The sequence below is a fragment of the Engystomops pustulosus genome, chromosome 9 (assembly GCF_040894005.1).
Source record: "Engystomops pustulosus chromosome 9, aEngPut4.maternal, whole genome shotgun sequence".
Classification (NCBI taxonomy): Eukaryota; Metazoa; Chordata; class Amphibia; order Anura; family Leptodactylidae; genus Engystomops; species Engystomops pustulosus.
Window position 1 is genome coordinate 44,257,552 of NC_092419.1, and position 17,511 is coordinate 44,275,062.

At 38.5% G+C, this 17,511-nt stretch overlaps 1 protein-coding gene across 2 annotated transcripts in view; it reads left to right on the forward strand.

Moving 5' to 3' along the window:
* LOC140076717 (uncharacterized) overlaps positions 1-17,511 on the forward strand; it is a 42,338-nt gene extending 24,827 nt beyond the window's left edge. The window contains exons 9-20 of one of the 2 annotated variants that reach the window (XM_072123375.1): positions 767-892; positions 2,764-2,874; positions 4,431-4,559; positions 5,905-6,007; positions 8,060-8,121; positions 8,810-8,918; positions 9,591-9,652; positions 11,340-11,535; positions 12,529-12,565; positions 14,364-14,545; positions 14,648-14,760; positions 16,813-17,511. In XM_072123375.1, coding sequence (XP_071979476.1) covers positions 767-892; positions 2,764-2,874; positions 4,431-4,559; positions 5,905-6,007; positions 8,060-8,121; positions 8,810-8,918; positions 9,591-9,652; positions 11,340-11,535; positions 12,529-12,565; positions 14,364-14,545; positions 14,648-14,760; positions 16,813-16,881 — 1,299 coding nt within the window. In that variant the 3' untranslated portion in view covers positions 16,882-17,511. Of the gene's footprint in view, positions 1-766; positions 893-2,763; positions 2,875-4,430; positions 4,560-5,904; positions 6,008-8,059; positions 8,122-8,809; positions 8,919-9,590; positions 9,653-11,339; positions 11,536-12,528; positions 12,566-14,363; positions 14,546-14,647; positions 14,761-16,812 lie in introns of those variants that run through there. The other variant, XM_072123376.1, reaches the window with a different exon arrangement.

Sequence of the window (17,511 nt, forward strand, 5' to 3'; positions counted from 1 at the left end):
AGTGTCTCACACCAATGCTGACATGAAACACTATTTTTAAGTGGCAGGTCCTGTTTTGCTACCCTGATGCTGCCCTCCATCTTAATGCAGGTGGTGCTGCCTGAGGCAAGAGGTTCAACTCGCCTCATGGCTGGTCCACCCTTGATTGTGGGGTACCAATCCCATTACATGGCAGCCAGGGACCTTATAACAAATTTTAGTCTCCCAACAGTGTATTCCTATAAGGCTTTGGCCAAAGACTAATAGTAATATACTGGCCTTGAGTAGACAGACCTGAGAAAGCGCTTGCAACGCGAAGCGGTCCGTTGTTTGTGGCTTGTCCGGCACCTTTCTGCCTTTTCTTGTCGGCTACAATAAAAGTCTGCACGTTTGGTGAGTGACCCGTCTCCCTTCTTCTTCTTCACTTTTAATTGGATTAATTGTCAGGTTTTTCAATGGAGAGCACCACTGAAGCTTACTAATACCATTGCCTACGGTCCCAAATACTTGTGAGAGGTGTGTAAGGTGCGTTGAGGACGCAGTTGCCTGCTTTTTTGCTCTAGTTACCTTAACCCATGTTTACATTATTGATTAGAATGTGTTCTTCACATTTCTAAACACAATTAGGGGTTGGATTTCTAGACAAAACATAAATATAAAAGCTGTTTCAGCATCATCTGAGTTGCATATGAAATAGTCATTTTTAATATTATCTATAAATAATCCTACTTTGGTGATGTTATCCAAGTATACAAAACTTAAACATTTAAATACTACATTTTCTTAGGGGCCCAAAGAAAAAGAAGATGGATATGAAATTTCTGTGTTTGATGAAGGTGAACCGGATACTGTTCTCTGGAACACTGAAAGATCTATTGAAGACTTTAAATTAATATATGATCAAATATGTCAGGTAAAAACTATTTAGTATTCCTTGCCAAAAAATACATTATTTTGTCACTCTCTATAATTATGTAGTTTAGTGATTATTGTGTGGAACAGAAAACTGGTGCAAGCGCCTTAGTAAATGTGGGCCAATGTGTTTATGTTAGATAACATAAATGACTAAATACAAATAGAATTAGAAGTCCCATCTGGAGACATTGACAAGCTGGGCTTTGGATTTAAATGGTTTTGCTCCATTCAGAGGAGGAACTAGGAGAGGATGAATCCCAAAGCAAGTACTGAATAGGACCACCCTTCCCTTTAAACTTAAAAAAATACATAATAATTAATAATAATTCCTTAAATTATATAGCGCACACAGATTACGCAGAGCTACACAGAACTTACCAAATTGGTACATATTTATATACAGATGTACATTCATACACACATGAAAATATTTATTCACTCATACAAACACACATATACTACACTTGTTTAGTCATTGACTACATGATTGCTCAGACACAGGCAGAAGTGGCATCTAAATACTCACAGGTTTCTTCTCCATTGGTTCAAGAAGCGAATGACAACTTCTTCCCACACAATTTCTACCCTCTGGTTTCCTCTCATACTCCAAAACCTACTGGTGGGATGATTAGATTGTGAGCCCCATGGGGTCAAGGACTAATTTGGCAAGCTCTTTGCAGCGCTGCAGAATCTGTAGGCGCTATATAAATAAAGTAATTATTATTATTATTATATACAGTGCCCCTAACAACAAATGGTATACAGTCCCCTGAATAATGATATGCTATGCCCTGCGATAAATAATGTGCCAGGCCCCCTGATAAATGGTATGCCATGCTTCCCTACTATATTACATGCCATATCCCCCCCAGTGAAGTACCTACCATTTGATTTGTAAAGAGCTACAGAATTTGATGGTGCTAAATAAATAAAGATTATTATTATTATTATTATACCATGCCCCCTAATAAAGCACAACCCATGACCCTCAACAAAGTACCATCTTTGCCCCCCTAATAAAGAACATGTCATGCCACCCTAGTAAAGGACATGCCATGTCACCTTATAAATTATATACCATGCCCCCAAATAAAGTACATACCATACCCCCTATTATATTATCTGCCATACAGCTCTAATAAAGTACATGCCTTGCCCCCTTATAAATCATATGCCATGCCAATATATCAAAACTGAGAAACAAGTCCCCCAGAATACATAAGATACAGTGCTCCTTTGGACAACATGACTTAACAAAGGGCAGGTTACAATCAGAAGAAATAACGTAATTTTCCTGCATGGTTCTTTTGGCCGCCATCTTCATCTCTGCAGCCCGGGCTCCAGTCGGGTCAGGGGGCCCTGGGCAGTTGTACAGTTAGCCCCCCTCTCAATGCCAGCCTTCCAGGCCCTGTAGTTGCGTCCCTGTCTGCCACTTTTATTTCTCAGTTTCCTAAAAAAACTGGTTTTCACATGGCCATAGTACATTTCCACTTAGGGTCTGTATTATGACCTTATGTCTACAATACTACACTTGGTTAACCATATAAAAAATACACAATAATAATAAAAAAAATAAACAATAATAATAATACATTTAAGACATTTCCATTATGACATTTGGTGGGTCAAAACATTGCTATCCCTATGATTACTAAATGAAATGTTTGTAGAAGGTCTGCCACGTCATGCTCATACCCTTTTTCAAGTCCTGTTGCATGTGATTAGCTTCACTGGCCATTCACTTACCTAGTTAGACAATATTATTTAGCAGTACAGTGTAGAAACCTCAATGGACAGTATACTGAACAAATAATGTGTAATTATTCTATGTGTGATGTAGAATCCTATTTTTTTTTTTGCTATCTTCAGAAGTATCCTGATTTCAAGATTGCAAAGCCAGAAGCTACAACAGGACCCCTAACTGACACGGACAGACAATTTTTTGACTCGGTTGGCACAACTCCTGATAAGTTTATAAATGTGAGTTGTATATAAAATAATATTGTTTTAAAGTGTACTTTCATCAAACGTCGCATTAATCATTACTGTAGTGTGTGTACATAAGAAATAACACTATTTATTATCATTATATACTACTTTTTCACCTTCAGCACTAAGATATCCCCCTATAAACCGCACATGGAAAAAGAATAGAATCTGCTTCTTACTCTTTTTCTCTTACCTAAAAACATTAACAGGGTCCACATAGAAATCATGGGGCCCCAGCGCAAAAGTTGGGTTTGCCTCACCTTGCCACCAAGAAAAAAAATGTAATTTTTTTTCATGATACAAGATATACCATTCTGCAGTGCATTGAAGTCATTGGTCTCTATATTCATGTTCAACCACTTAGGCCCCTTCCACACTTGCGTTGCAGATCACGTCATGGTCTGATCAGGGTAAGATCAGGGTTTGGTCAGTGAAAAACTGACATTTTGCATCAGAGTGCAATCAGTTTTCAGTCAGAGTTTATTCAGTGTCACAGTTTTTCACCAGCATTTTCAATGCAATTTCAATGCGTTTTGACTCAGGACTGAGGTCTATCTTTTCTATGGCAATTGATGCGTGAAAAACGCATGGTGTATGATGCTTTTTTCATGCGCTTGACTTGCAAAAGTAGAGCATGCCAAGATTTAAACGTGCGTTAAAAAACATGCGCGCATGAAGTCTGAAAAAGCCCATTGATTACATTGGGTCAGAGTGTAATGCAAGTACTGCATGTCAAATGCACGTGCAGAAAACGCGCGTGAAAAACCCAAGTGTGGAAGGGGCCTAACAGTTTATAATTACAAGCTGATACTGAAGACCTTTATATTATGACACAATATTATCAATAATAACAGTCTACATTTAACAAATATTACTGCTAATATTGATAAACATTACTTGTAACCCTACTGTTACTGAGCAAACACCAGGATTCAAGTAATAATACACAGTTGTACAAAACCCATGATCGCTGCGTTGCAAATAAATTATACCGCAGCTTTTGAAATGGCCAATACCCATGTCCTCATAGCAGCTGTATAGTCTGCCTCCATTGGAGGGTCATATTCAGTCCTGGCGTTAGGAGGCGGCAAACTGCGCATTTGCCCAGGGCCCCCTGTTCTAAATAGGCCTCATACATGTGGACCTTTGTGGGCATAGGATGTAATGCTCCTTTAAAAAGGTTTCAGGGTGAATGTTAGTTTAGTGAGGGGAGGAGGAAAATAGCCTGATAAGTCGTTAAAGAGGCGGTTTTGGTGATAGGATATATTAGTTAGTTAATAATTTTCACCTGTACTTTTGATTTGTAAAGCTTTTTAAAAGGAACTTGTAACTAGATGTCATATGTAAGTCGAGTGTTCTTAAGTACGGGACCGCCTGCATATATAAAATTGGTAATTCTGGAGTTTTGTAATATACATGTATAAAACTCTGCTCATATATATTTCTAAAAATTTGATACTTAATGTTTTGTTACATTGCATCATTTTACACATAAAGAAATAAGAATATCGTATAATATTATCATATTTGGTAACTTTCTTCCTTAGGCACTGTTAATCTTGATTGAAGACTACAAAGAAACAGAAGCTGTGTTTTTCTTTTCTCCTTTTGAATATAAAGATAATGTTAGAGAACTTCTACAATGTGCCGCAGATATTGATGTACCCGACAGTAATGTGAGTAAATAATTATATCGGAGGACTTTTACTATGCCACGTCTACCAGTTTTCAGGGAAAATATGCAAAATATGCATGACCTACAAGAGGAGATTTTTTTCTGGATTCAGCTTTCATGCAGATTAAAACCGCCTTTATTGATTAATTCATCATGAGTAAGAGCACATGAGTATGCTAGACACGCATTGACAAGTTTGACCGTTCTACCTGTTGGATGCCATGTATTAATCAATAAAGGAGGTTTTAATCCGCATGAAAGCTGGGTCCGAAAATCTCTTTATTTTATTATTTGGAAGCATTACCCTGCAGCGGGGTGGATCCATGCACACAGAAAAATCTACCGTGGATTTAGGTGAGCTTGAGGAAACCCTGTGATGACAAAAGGCCTTATGGCATAATGTGGGATTAAAACCAAACCAGTTTATCTGTTCCAGAAAGAACAGACTCCCAACCGTAGACAGCACTGTTTTTAACTGATTGGGTCTCCTCAGTACAGCGTATGGAACTGATTTGGAGTGAGAGGCTTGTGACTAGGGTCGTGAAGTATTTGAGGCAAACATTGCATGTTCAGGAATTGCAACTTTTTGCCAGTTTTTGCCGGAGAACTGGTTAGTTATCCTATGTATAGGGAATAAGTGCATTTGCTGGGACGCTTATGGTTTCTGCAGATGATGTGGAATTTCCTAGCAGTATTTCTGCAGCCATTTGGAATGGAACAGAAACCAGACAAAACCTTTTCTTATGTGGTTTTATGTTGCGTCTTTGGAGCAACAGAACAACCTCAATCTTGCAAAGGTTTAATTCACAGCAAATAATCTACATGCTATAGATCATAAATACACATTTTTTTCTGCAGTTTGTATTTGGGATTTTGATCAGTCTCATACACTACACTACTACAGTATTAGGCACAGGACTGTATCATGATCCCCGTAGAGGTCTATGGCACCTATTCATGGTGCTTCGAGCACATGTTCACAGAACTTGTGATCACATAAAAAATGCTTAGAGTTTGAATGCTGTCAAACATACATGCTTCACTATCCATCTCTTCCATCATAAGCATAGGTTACCAATATTCTAGTCTAAGACAAAACTTGGTTATCAGGGCCAAATGAACACTGGGAAGCTAAGAGTTTGAAAGTGGTAGCTTAGTATTCATTTAGTATTCATTTATTTGCAACACAGTAATGCACCTGAACCAGGGTACGCACATATATATCTGTTATCTCAGAGATCCTGTGATACATTCCGCTTTAATCATCAAGTCTTTATTTGTAATTTTTAGGGCCAGATTTAGTAATAAGTTGAAATGTATGAAACCTCTCATTAATAAAATTATAGGATGAATATTTCAACGATCAGTTCAACACAGAAGAAGAATCCTCTGCCAATAGTGGAACGGAGTTTAGACTGTACTGCACACAAAATGAAACTTCTTACAAAGGTTTGATTGTTCAGTAATAATTGAAATTGCCAAGAGTTTTTTTTAATACACTAGGGGAAATTTATTAAAGGGTCCAAATATGTTTTCTGATATAAAAGTTAGGCATTTCTTGGATAATAAGCAATTTTTGGCTTTCTAGCACATTGAACCTCTTGGTAGCTCTGGTGGATATCATTTCAGCAGGGTATTCATTGTGAATTCATGACTTACACACCTTCTTTCAGTCTTGTCATATTTTGGACTGTTGTAATTAGGAAAGTATTGACACTGTCAGGGACCCTGATACATTATAGAAAATGGTGTCTGGCTTCCCACCACCCGCTGCTTATAGATCTCATTCGCAGTAAACCTTCCTCCAAGCAACCTTCCTGTCACTTCTGCTCCTCTTTTAGGCCGGTAGAGAATGACCCGGCCACATTTCACAGACCAATCACCATAACTGGGAGGGGAATTAGAGCAACATATTGAAATGAATCAGCTGTAACCATGATTACATTTCAGCCCAGCTATTATGTCTTTCTTCTCTCTTTCTCCACATTACTGTGGATAGAAATTTCCTGGATTGCTAGGTTAGAGCTTACTACATTGAAGAGAGACAGTCTGAGTTCAGACTAGATCTACTGACACACAATGGTCCTTATTTATTAAAATGTCTGAGAGCACATGGCAACTAATAACAGCTCAGCTTTCATTTAAGAAGTCGCCGTCGGAAAATAAAAACTGAGCTCTGATTGGTTGCTATAAGCAACTAGAACAGTTTTGCCTTTAGACACTTTTGATAACTCTACCCCAGTGTGAGAGTTATCCATCAGTAGGTCAGGAAGGGTAGACTGTGAAAGAGGGGTTTATGAGTTAAGAGCCAATGAATGTGCTTCTTCCCACTGTTCAGGTAGCTGTTTCAGAGGAATTAATATTTAATGAGATTATTATTAGCATGCTGAATGCTTATCATGTCCCTCTTCACCAAAGATCCTGTTGTTTTTCTTTTCTGCTATTGCCATTGTCATTCTCAGCCTTGAGGTTGAAATAATGTAATGATTTATTTGGTGGGAGCTATATTTATTTATCTCATAGGTTTCATGTGTTGGGAAGAGATTTTGTCTTTGCCTACCTACTTTCTCTGCCCCACCTCTTTTAAAAATCTGCACTGGAGACTTTTTGTCACCCCTAATCACCTCCTGAGGGAATGTTTTCTTTGCTTTTGAAATTCCTCTTGGATTCATTTCCATGTGTGTATTTAGACTTAATATCAACTCTGGGAATAATTTTGGCAAACGCTAAAAATACAGTTATTTCCCTGAAAGGATTGAGACCACTTTGCAGCCTGCTGGTATGCCCAATTTCCAGAGGTTGTTCTAGGTTGTAAAATGAAAGTCTTTGCTCTGCAGCAAGTATTTACCGCAGAATCATACATTGTTAACAAAGCAGTACAAAAACTGAATATATTTCAAAACAAACATAAACAGTTCTCATAACTTACATAACCTACATACAGGAAAAAAGAAACAACACAACATGGCCCGGATGAAGTAGACTAAGGTTGCATTCACACTGCTGTTGGGGGACGTATATATGGACAACGTCCTCCATAGGCCGGCCATGCGTGCATGGCGCCTTATGGAGCGGTACTGTACCGTTCCGTAGCCGGGAAAAAGATGGGACATGTCCTATCTTTCCTCGTAATACGGCGCCATGAATCTCTATGGAGAGAGGCTGAGACGAGCAGCGCTCACCCCCTCCTCCTCTCCCAGGTGGCGGCATGTGCCCACCGCGCTACGGTACGGCGGCCACATGGTGGTTCCTTTATTCCATAGTGATAAGTGGTTTTGACTCTCACAGAGCCTTTCTCTATGGAATAAAGGAACCACCTTATTTCTACTTCATCCTGGCCGTGTTGGATTGATGCTATTTTCCCTGTATATATTACTGGAAGACATTAATGCCTGGCTCTTATAGGTGTGCCTTCTTTCTAATACACAATTGTGCTACTAGGAACTTTCTTTAAGTAGTTATGAATAACCAAACTATCTTTCTACCTGTCTACAACCACAGATAAAGAATCTTCACCAATTGAACTTCAGGACATCATTCATTTTAGCGTTAACAGAACAAACGTAAGTTAAGTTTCTTCTTTTGTTCAAGTTTTAACAAGAAATCAGTCTCTCACTTTCTAACAGGGATATATTAGGTGCAAAAGTAGGGTGCCATTCCTTTTTTAAATATATAATGAATAATTGATACTCCTTAGGAATGCAAAATGTAAATATTGTATAGCATTTCGACAGGGGCGTAACTACAGCTATGGGGCAGTTGACCTGACACCATGTTCACCATAATATCCAGTACATATTATGCTGTGCATTGTACATGTGTATGGATATATTACCTAACCTGAAGGTTTAGCCTTTTTCTTTGAGAAGACCACCACAACTACTTTCTGTGCATATTTGTGCTACTGTTGCTAAACACAAACTTAAACTCCCACGGTAGTCAGCTCCAAACTTCTCCCACCAGACAGTGGACCGGCCAGCTTGTAGTGCCCAAGGCAAAGGCATATACTTGCAAAGAAGAAAACGGAAGAAAACTCCAGCGCAGGCTCCTTGGTCTTTATAAAATCAACTTTTCTTTATTCAGCATACAGCATGGACGTACATCGGGTAAAACACAAGAGATTCTGATCCACGCGTTTCGACTGTTGCTAAATTGGGAAGATATTTTATACATACGTACACAGGGTACCTGTAATTGTTGCTCTGAAATAAAATTATTAGCTGGATTGAAGTGTGTTTCTTTATTGAACAGCTCCTAAAAGTTGACGAATCCATGGCAGACTCCAATGACCCGGAAACTGACTTTAGGTATCAACCAGATGGCATCAATATCGTACGGTCAAGGAAAAAACATAAGAAAGGTTAATCTTTTTTACTTGGTTGGTTACTGTGTTTCATTATGAGAAAGGCATTTTATTGAGGCATTTCTTTCTTACCAGATAATTGCAGTTATGCCTATGCTGAATGTTGATGGCTATATGAATATTACATATCCTAACACATGTGCTTCTATACTCAGCGGCAGAAGGGTCATATGACCTTTACGTGGTTCCCACAGGTAGATGACACTATAAAAAGACCTGCCTGAGCCACAAACATCCACAGGAATAAGACCTGACCCAAAACTTGCAGCTTGGGCAGTGCAGCTCATAGACACAACAACCCATTGTAATACAAGGGTCAAAATGCAAATTTGTGTGAATTTTCTGCAACATAAACTGCCTCATTTACCAAATGGTAAACTGGGTATGAGTGTCAAACTCTATATTATCAAGTAAAAGCAAGTTTTTCTTTTAGTTTTTACGATGCTCTTATCATCAAAACGTTTGGACAATAATCTTTGCCTTATCATTCATGGTCTTCCATTTACATTGTTATCTGGACTGCACATACCTGTTTACAACACTTGTTGTGACTTCTAGCGACAAAAATAGTTGCTTGGCCAAAACTGTGAACCTGGGATCTTTATTAAAATGAACAGATATTGAACATATTGGTGACACATTTCACTTTTATAATTTCTTTTTCAACAGAAAGAAGAGCTTCTCCGAGAGAGCATGAGGACATGCCCTGCACCAGTGTGACTAGGCACGAAGTAGGTTAACATTAGAATTTTTGTCCCATTGTAAATTTTGGCCTATTTTTAACAAACATTAAAGATGACATCAGCTGATTCCTCAAACTGGCCTCTCACACACCAGAAATGTTTTCAACTGTAAAATATTGGTTGGTTGGTGAAGGTCTGACAGTCAGCACCTTCTAATCAGCTATTTTCAGCTTACCGACATTAAAGGACATCTACCTCCAGGATGAAAGATTGTATGCAAATGAGCCTCAGGAGCTCTAGGCTCCATTAACTCCTGTGGAGCCTGGAGCACCTGAGGCTCATTTGCATACAGTCATTCATCCTGGTGGTAGACTCCCTTTAAAGTCAAAAATTAAACTCTACTTTCTGGGTAGTGGGCAGTGCCGGGAACTGCAGATAGCTCAAGGCTTCACTCAAAGCCGCAGGGACTAAACAGCAGGGACTATAGAATCTCTGTTTAAGATTATAAAATGCATTTGCAAACTGGCCTTCGGCTGCATTCAAAACGTGTGTGTTTCTGATGTGTCAAAAACGCAACAAAAACCGCAACATGGGAACGTGGCTTAAAAGGAGTAATCCTCTTTAACTTTGCTAGGAAAGTTCCCTTTAGCTACATAGACAAGACAGTCTACCACAACAAGATGTATGCAAATAATGACAGAACCTCTTTAATAACTAAAATCTTCACTTTCTGTCTGAGGCTATAGCCTAAAAAGCTTCACGGCCTCCATTGCAGATTGTGATAAAAAGTGTGGTTGAAACATTTTAGTCGGTCGGGTCTTTTGAGCACAGATCGCCCACACGTGTAAATTTGCAAAATTTGCAACAGGGTAATATAGTGTAGTGCAGTCTAATGTATAGGATTTGTGGAAATCTTTACACATATTCTGGAAAAAATCTGCAGCGGAAAGGATTTATGATCTGCAGCATGTCAATTAAATGCTCCGGATCACTGTGTGGAATTCAAGCTATGCAATGCACCAAATTGCGGCATTTAACCCATCAGGAATCAGACGATTTTGGTCAGATACAATTCAACTACCAAAGAATCCGTAGGGATATAAATTCTTCAATATTTATTTGAAAACTTCCATAAAAACATAACAAGTATGGTACCACACCACGGGTAACTGAGATACAATGCAGCCTACATGTTTTGAGAGTGAGACACATCACACATGCTGGCATGTAAGGGGCGTTTGTCTTCTTCATTATTGCACATCACTGGGTCTTCCATTTTTTTTATTGTCATGAACCTTTCAGAGCAGAACAGCAAACGCCCCAATGCTTATGGGAATCTAGTTTAAAAGGGTAGAAAACTTTTAATGTGGATCCGGGTTGTAAAAATAATATAGATCTTATACTTACCCACTGCAGTGTTCTTGTTCAACGAGGGCACCACCGCACCCCCCCACCCCACCCCACCCTACACGTATACAAACAGTGGTGTTGTGCATGCAACAGCCTGCAAATGCTGCTGTGCCAGGACAGGTACTGTCAATGTGACCACCAAACTCTGTAAATTATACAGTGGCTGGATGGGAGCGCTAGAGAGGGTAAGTATGACTTTTATTATTTTTACAACCCCTGAGCCATGTATCAAAAGTTTGGAAAAATAATACAGAAAAAAATCCTAAGACACACAGGCATAATTATAATTATGCATTATACATTTTTATATTTGTCTTTTTCATAGGAGAGTGAGAATGCAAATTTATTCAACATTCAGCATCAGCCTTTTGTAATTATGAACTCAAATTCACAACAGCCTGCCCTTAAAGGCCCAGATCTCACCGGCCAAGACACTACACTCACTATGGAACAACAGAAGAAGAAACTACAGGAGACTTTCCTCAATGTGCTGTATCAATTAGTTGATGTGGTTTTAGCAGGTACATTGTATGCAAATTGTACTATCATGTAATACATGTACTATATACAGAGGCAGATTCCAACATCAACAAATTGTATACTGTAGCTTATATATTCAGCATACTGTATGTTACATATACCACATTACTGGGCTAAGAAGTTATCTCATGCTCTATCCCAAATGATACAGTGTTTTCGGGTTTCCTTCGGATAGGTTATCTGCATTGGATCTGTTGCAATTTAAAGAGCTGCAGCAGAACTGGAAATAGCACGGCTCCATTCACACTGCAGTGGTCAGGAATTGTACTGCAGCATGATCCTATTTACCTTTATTGGAGAAAACTGCAGTACCATTCTACATCTCTGCCCCATTGAAGGAGCTGTCTTATTTTCAGCAAAATCATAGCATCTTTGATTGGCTGATAGGTGGTGATTATGGAGTACTTATTAAAGTGTGCGCTCTGCGATCTCTGTCTGCTCCATAGAGATTAATGGAGCAGAACGGTCATGTGCAGCCATCTGCTCCATTAGTCTGATGGAGCGGCGAGGGGTCGTTTTACGCGATCTGTGGTGGTCTCAGCACTGAGACGCCCACTGATCAGCAACTTAGGCCCTATCCGGTAGATAGGGCTTAATTTTAGTTTGTGGGAAAACCCCTTTAACACTAGAACATTGGATGCATGAAGAAACATACATACAGAATCAAACTGTCTTCACTCTCTTTCCTCATCTAGCTTGCAACAGATTCAACACTTTGTTGCTGAATCTGGTGAAATGCTATAAAAATGATGGCAAGTTAGACCAAATGGCCATAACTGTTAAATCTCTATTAATTTCAATTACCAAAGCTTTTAGTCTTCATAAACATATTCAAGTGCATGTATATTTTGAAAAGTGCCACATCTGACATGTGGTATCCACTAGTAACTGGTAACAATGGTGCATTGCTGGCAGCTTTAGTGGATATTTCCATATATTCTATTACAGCGGCTAACAATTATTTCACTTCTCAGGTGGTAATTCAATTGTTTGTTTCCTGCACAGGACTGGGTAAGCATATTCTTTCACTCACTGTACATAGATACACTGTCCTGCACATGAGATTTGTATGTCATCTTCATCTGGATATTCCTGGTGACAGGTTTCATATTGGGGGCATTTATTATTTCTGTTGCTAGATCTTTTTTTGGCACCCAGTTTTATGTGCATTGCGCTGTGACGTTATAATGTTGCGCACGGCCTTAATGAATTTGATGCACCTTAAGAAGAACAAATGAGCCTCAGAAATGACAAAAGGCGTTCTTGAAGGGTTTAGAAGTTGGTAGACTTGCTTTTTGTCGACTTGATTATGCGCCAAAAATGTGTTGGTAAACTGGAAGTGCAGGAAACTTGTTCGGATTCAAATGCTGCACCCCAATTGAGGGACAAAAAAAAGTGAGAGTCAGAAAACTGAAGTTTTTGTGGTGCTGACACTATACCATTAATAAATGTGTCTCAAGTAAGGATGGAGATCTTACCAGTCTTGTCATAGCTGTAGCGGGAGCAGTAGCAGCTAAAGTTAAAGAAGGGGATTGACTCAGACTCTTGGAAGAACTTAGTGCACTAGATATATATAGATATATATCATAAGACTTGGTATAAATGGGTAACATTCAGGGAATTGCCTGTCCTATCTACTTGGCTTAAGGCATCTTAACAGGAAATGTCACTTTATTAGCAAAAATTGCTAAGTTCCTACTCTGGCTATCGCAGGTAACCTCCCCCTCCCTCCGTTTCTTTCCCCTTGCTTCCCTATCCCCATGCCCCCCTCTCCCAATTTATTCGTACTGTTTGGTTGTATCTTATTTTTTTAGAGTCAGAGGCCTACTTGAATGTACTTCCTTTCTATAACTCAGTATATGGCTGCGGCCCGAACATGTGCCCTTATTGTGGGCCCTCTGCTCTCTGTTTATAGTGTTACTCAATAAAATAATAATATAACCATAAAGCTGAAGAAGGTGTTTGAGGGTATCCATCTGGTTTTGAGCACCTTGAGGATGAGCTGGAAAAAAGAAGCTCCCTATAGATGGATAAAAAGCAGAGATGTAGAAAACTGTGAGGAATTGATACAGAAATCATATGGAAATATAAATATATATATATATATATATATATATATATATATATATATATAAATATACGGTATATATAAAATGTTAAATATATATATAAAATGTATAACATTTCATTACACAAACAATAATATTTATTTCCTGAAATTGGATAATCCCTTTAATTAAAATCACATTGGAAACTTATGCCAAAAGAAATAAAAGAGATGAGGCAGCACTCCTGGAAAAGGCTAGGTGTTTATTCACCCAATGTGGAAGGTGCAACGTTTCAGCCACCTGTTCGATATACTTCGGAGCAAACTGCATCAGAGGCAGAGAGTCCTATTGCTGGGAAAAATAGCTCCATTGAGGGGCTGAAACGTCGCACCTTCCACATTGGGTGAATAAACACCTAGCCTTTTCCAGGAGTGCTGCCTCATCTCTTTTGTTTCCTTTGGCAATCATTTGCTTACCTTGAGTCCGATCAGCGGAGGCTTGCACCCACACTGGGACCCTAGTCCCCTCCGTCACAGTGCTGCTCTACCTTCACAGTTGTACACATTGGAAACTGTGGTAATAATATGGTCAATGAATTTCACCTCTAATTTTCTAATAGTTTTACAACTTACTACCAGATGTGAAGCTTGAGTTGCTCTTTATTCTATAATTCCTAACAATAATTTGCATGTATCAGTAGGTACATAGGTATATAACTAGATTTATCACAATTCCAGAACAGCCTTTTTTATATTTTTCAGCTTCCTGAAGGACCTGAGTAAATATATCCTAAACAATATTCCAGGCATTTACGCTGAGGAACAGATTATTTTCTACTTGAATCAAGTTTCTGAACTGCTATTGTTTCCAGTACGTCCACTACAGCTGCCTCCTGATGTTCTACAATCCATGGCTCTAAAACTCTTAAAAAACAAAGTCCTAGGTACGTTGCACAAAAAATATAGGTTCTTGGTTCCTGGTATAATTAAATGTAGGGAGGAAGGGGTTTCCAAAGATTCTTAGCTAATGATAAAGATTCCTGCAGGATCGATGACTGGTTCTTTTCTCAAGACACTAATTAGGAAGCCGATTCTGAAGCATTTGGAGGCATCTCATGAAGCTTTACAAGACGCATCAGCAAATAAAGCGACTATATTTGTGAGTAACTGTACAAACAGGATTAGAAGCTGATATAAGATTTATTCAGTGTCATAAACCTCCATTATGGATTCAACCAAAAATGCCAGAAAAAAAACAAAATGCAGAATTATTTTGCCCTGTAAAATAATGGAAGATAATGGAACTCATTAATAAGCAATTGGGTTTGTCTGTCTCTTTCAGACAACGCTAGCCCTGAGATAATCTTTGTCAGAGCAACTGTATAACAATAGGAAAGACTGCCCAGGCCACAAAGACAGGCACGGATAGGACTTGCTCCATAATTTGCCACTGGGGCAGTTGGCTACCACATGGGGCAATGGAATGTGAATGAGCCCGTAGAAGTAAATGAGGACATGTGTCAGCTGTTGAAAACGCCCCAAACAACATTCTTGTGCATGAGGCCGCAGTCTGTTAACCCCTTAAGGACGCAGCCATTTTATAGCTTAAGGCTTAGCCCCATTTTTTGTATTCTAACTTGCGTCTCCTTATATGGTTATAAATTTCAAACACTGTTACTTATAAAAGCGATTCAGAGATTATTTTTCCCCACATGTTGTACTTAAGTTTTGCGTTTAGTTACAAAATAAAAAGAAAAAATAATGAATTTTTTGAAAAATTTTAAATCAACGCGTTTTCAGGCAGATAGATTTATTTACTTTACATTTTCATAATTTTTGAAATGTCTGGATAATTTATTTTGACGTCACGCAGCTTACAAATTAAATATCGGTTTTCCGTATTTTCAGAATTGACTGTTTTGGGGATAAATACTGTTTTGAATGAAATTTTAAATATTTAGTATTAAAACTACCCTATATAATCAACCCATTTTCAAATCTGCGACCCTCACACTATCAGGAACAGTTTTTAGGAAGATTGCTAATCTCTTGATATCTTCATAGTAATTGAATCAAAATGGAGGTGAAATTTAGAATGGTCAAATTTTGTCGGTTGTACGTTCATTTAGTCCTAAGATTTACACATTTCCAAAAGATGAAAAGAGAAATCCCATTTTAAAATGAGTTTTTCTCCCGAGTACAGAGACCCCCCACATGTGGCCGTGACTTGCTTTATGGGCGCACAGCGAGGCGCAGAAGGGAAGGACCGCCCTGCAGCTGCCAGGATTTTAGTTTCCTTATTGGCCTCTTTTGTGCCAGCATTTTTTTTTTTTTTGTGGGATGAGATGCTTTTTCCAGTGTTAACATTTTGGGGTTGGTATCCTCTATTGTTGAAAATTTCTGAACTTTTTTATTGAGGTCAGGAGTAGAAAAGCATCAATTCTGTACTGGATTATTTACTTTTTTTTGGTGTACACCGTACATCACCGTCTTCCAAGTGGCATAACATTTTTACTTTTTGGGCTACGAGGCTGGTTGATGGCTTGTTTTTTGTGGGACACATTGTGCTTCGCAACAGTATCATTCTGGAGTGCGTATGTTTTTTTTATTTGCGTTTTATTGCATTATTTGTGGGATTAAATAGGTAAAAATCATAATTTTTGGCAGGTTTTTTATGTTTTTTTTTTACGGTGTTCATCATACGGGTTTAATAATTATTTGCTATTATTCTACGGGTTGTTACAGATGCGGTGATACTATATATGTGGGGTTTGTGTTATGATTTAGACTTTTTTGTGCATTATATGTCTCTTTATATGTATTGGGGCTTTTTTATTAATTTATTTTTTATTGAATAACTTTTTTTTTTTACTTTTTTAACATGAACAAGCAATCATCTGACCACGGTGTTACTCGGGGATCCACCGCTGACACCCCGATGCTGGCTCGGCTACGATGCAGAGCCGAACCGGCATCGGCTCAGCGCCATACTAGTACGCTTGCCCGCATAAGGGGTTAAATCTAACTTAATTTATACAAGAACTGCACAATTTTTGGAGCCTGTTAATTAAACTTAGGCCATGCACCTGTTACCCTAAGTCACAGCTTTCCTGTCCTGTCCTGCAAACACCAAATGATGGGGAAAGAGGGCGGTTTTATAAGGCTTTGCTATGCTGCATACATTTACCTTGTATTTTTTTTCTATTTGCAGAGGTTGTTGGAGGACCTTACCAAGATCATCACTAATGATGCTGCCATTTGTAATACTCTAAATGTATAAATCATGTCATTTCTTATTTCTTTCTGCAAGTGGATTATGCCATTCTAGGAAAAAGTCTCTGCAGACCTTAAATTGATTTTATAAAGATTTTCAGATTTTCCCATTCTTTGAAGTGTCCTAAAGGCAGACTGTATCTTTAAAAACTGCATAAGAAAAGCTGAACATATGGAAACCCCTCTCAGTTCATACCAAACAGTTTACATTTTGTTTACATTCAGACAGTCTGCTTTGGAGGGGTTAAAATGGTATAAGGCAAAATACCGGTGTTAATATGTGGGATTTTGAGGTGGTATTATATAGCACGTTGTGGATTTATCATTATTGTATTCCAATTTCCTAGCGAACCACCAAGAATTGTGATTATTTTCCCCTTTACACCACCTCCATGGCAAGTGGGTGTGGGCATGAAAGACGTCAGAACGCACTCACTATAGCCTCAACAGATGCTGGTAATAAGGCAGTTTTATGACAGACAACCTTTTTAAAGGTTTTGATGCTGTTTCCCTGCAAGCTGCACTGTCTGGATCAGCCCTTTATGTTTACATGTATAGAGGCATTATTATTGTTTATCAGGGGCATACATGTAAATGGTTTTATATTAGATAATAATAGAAATAAATAGAAATACAA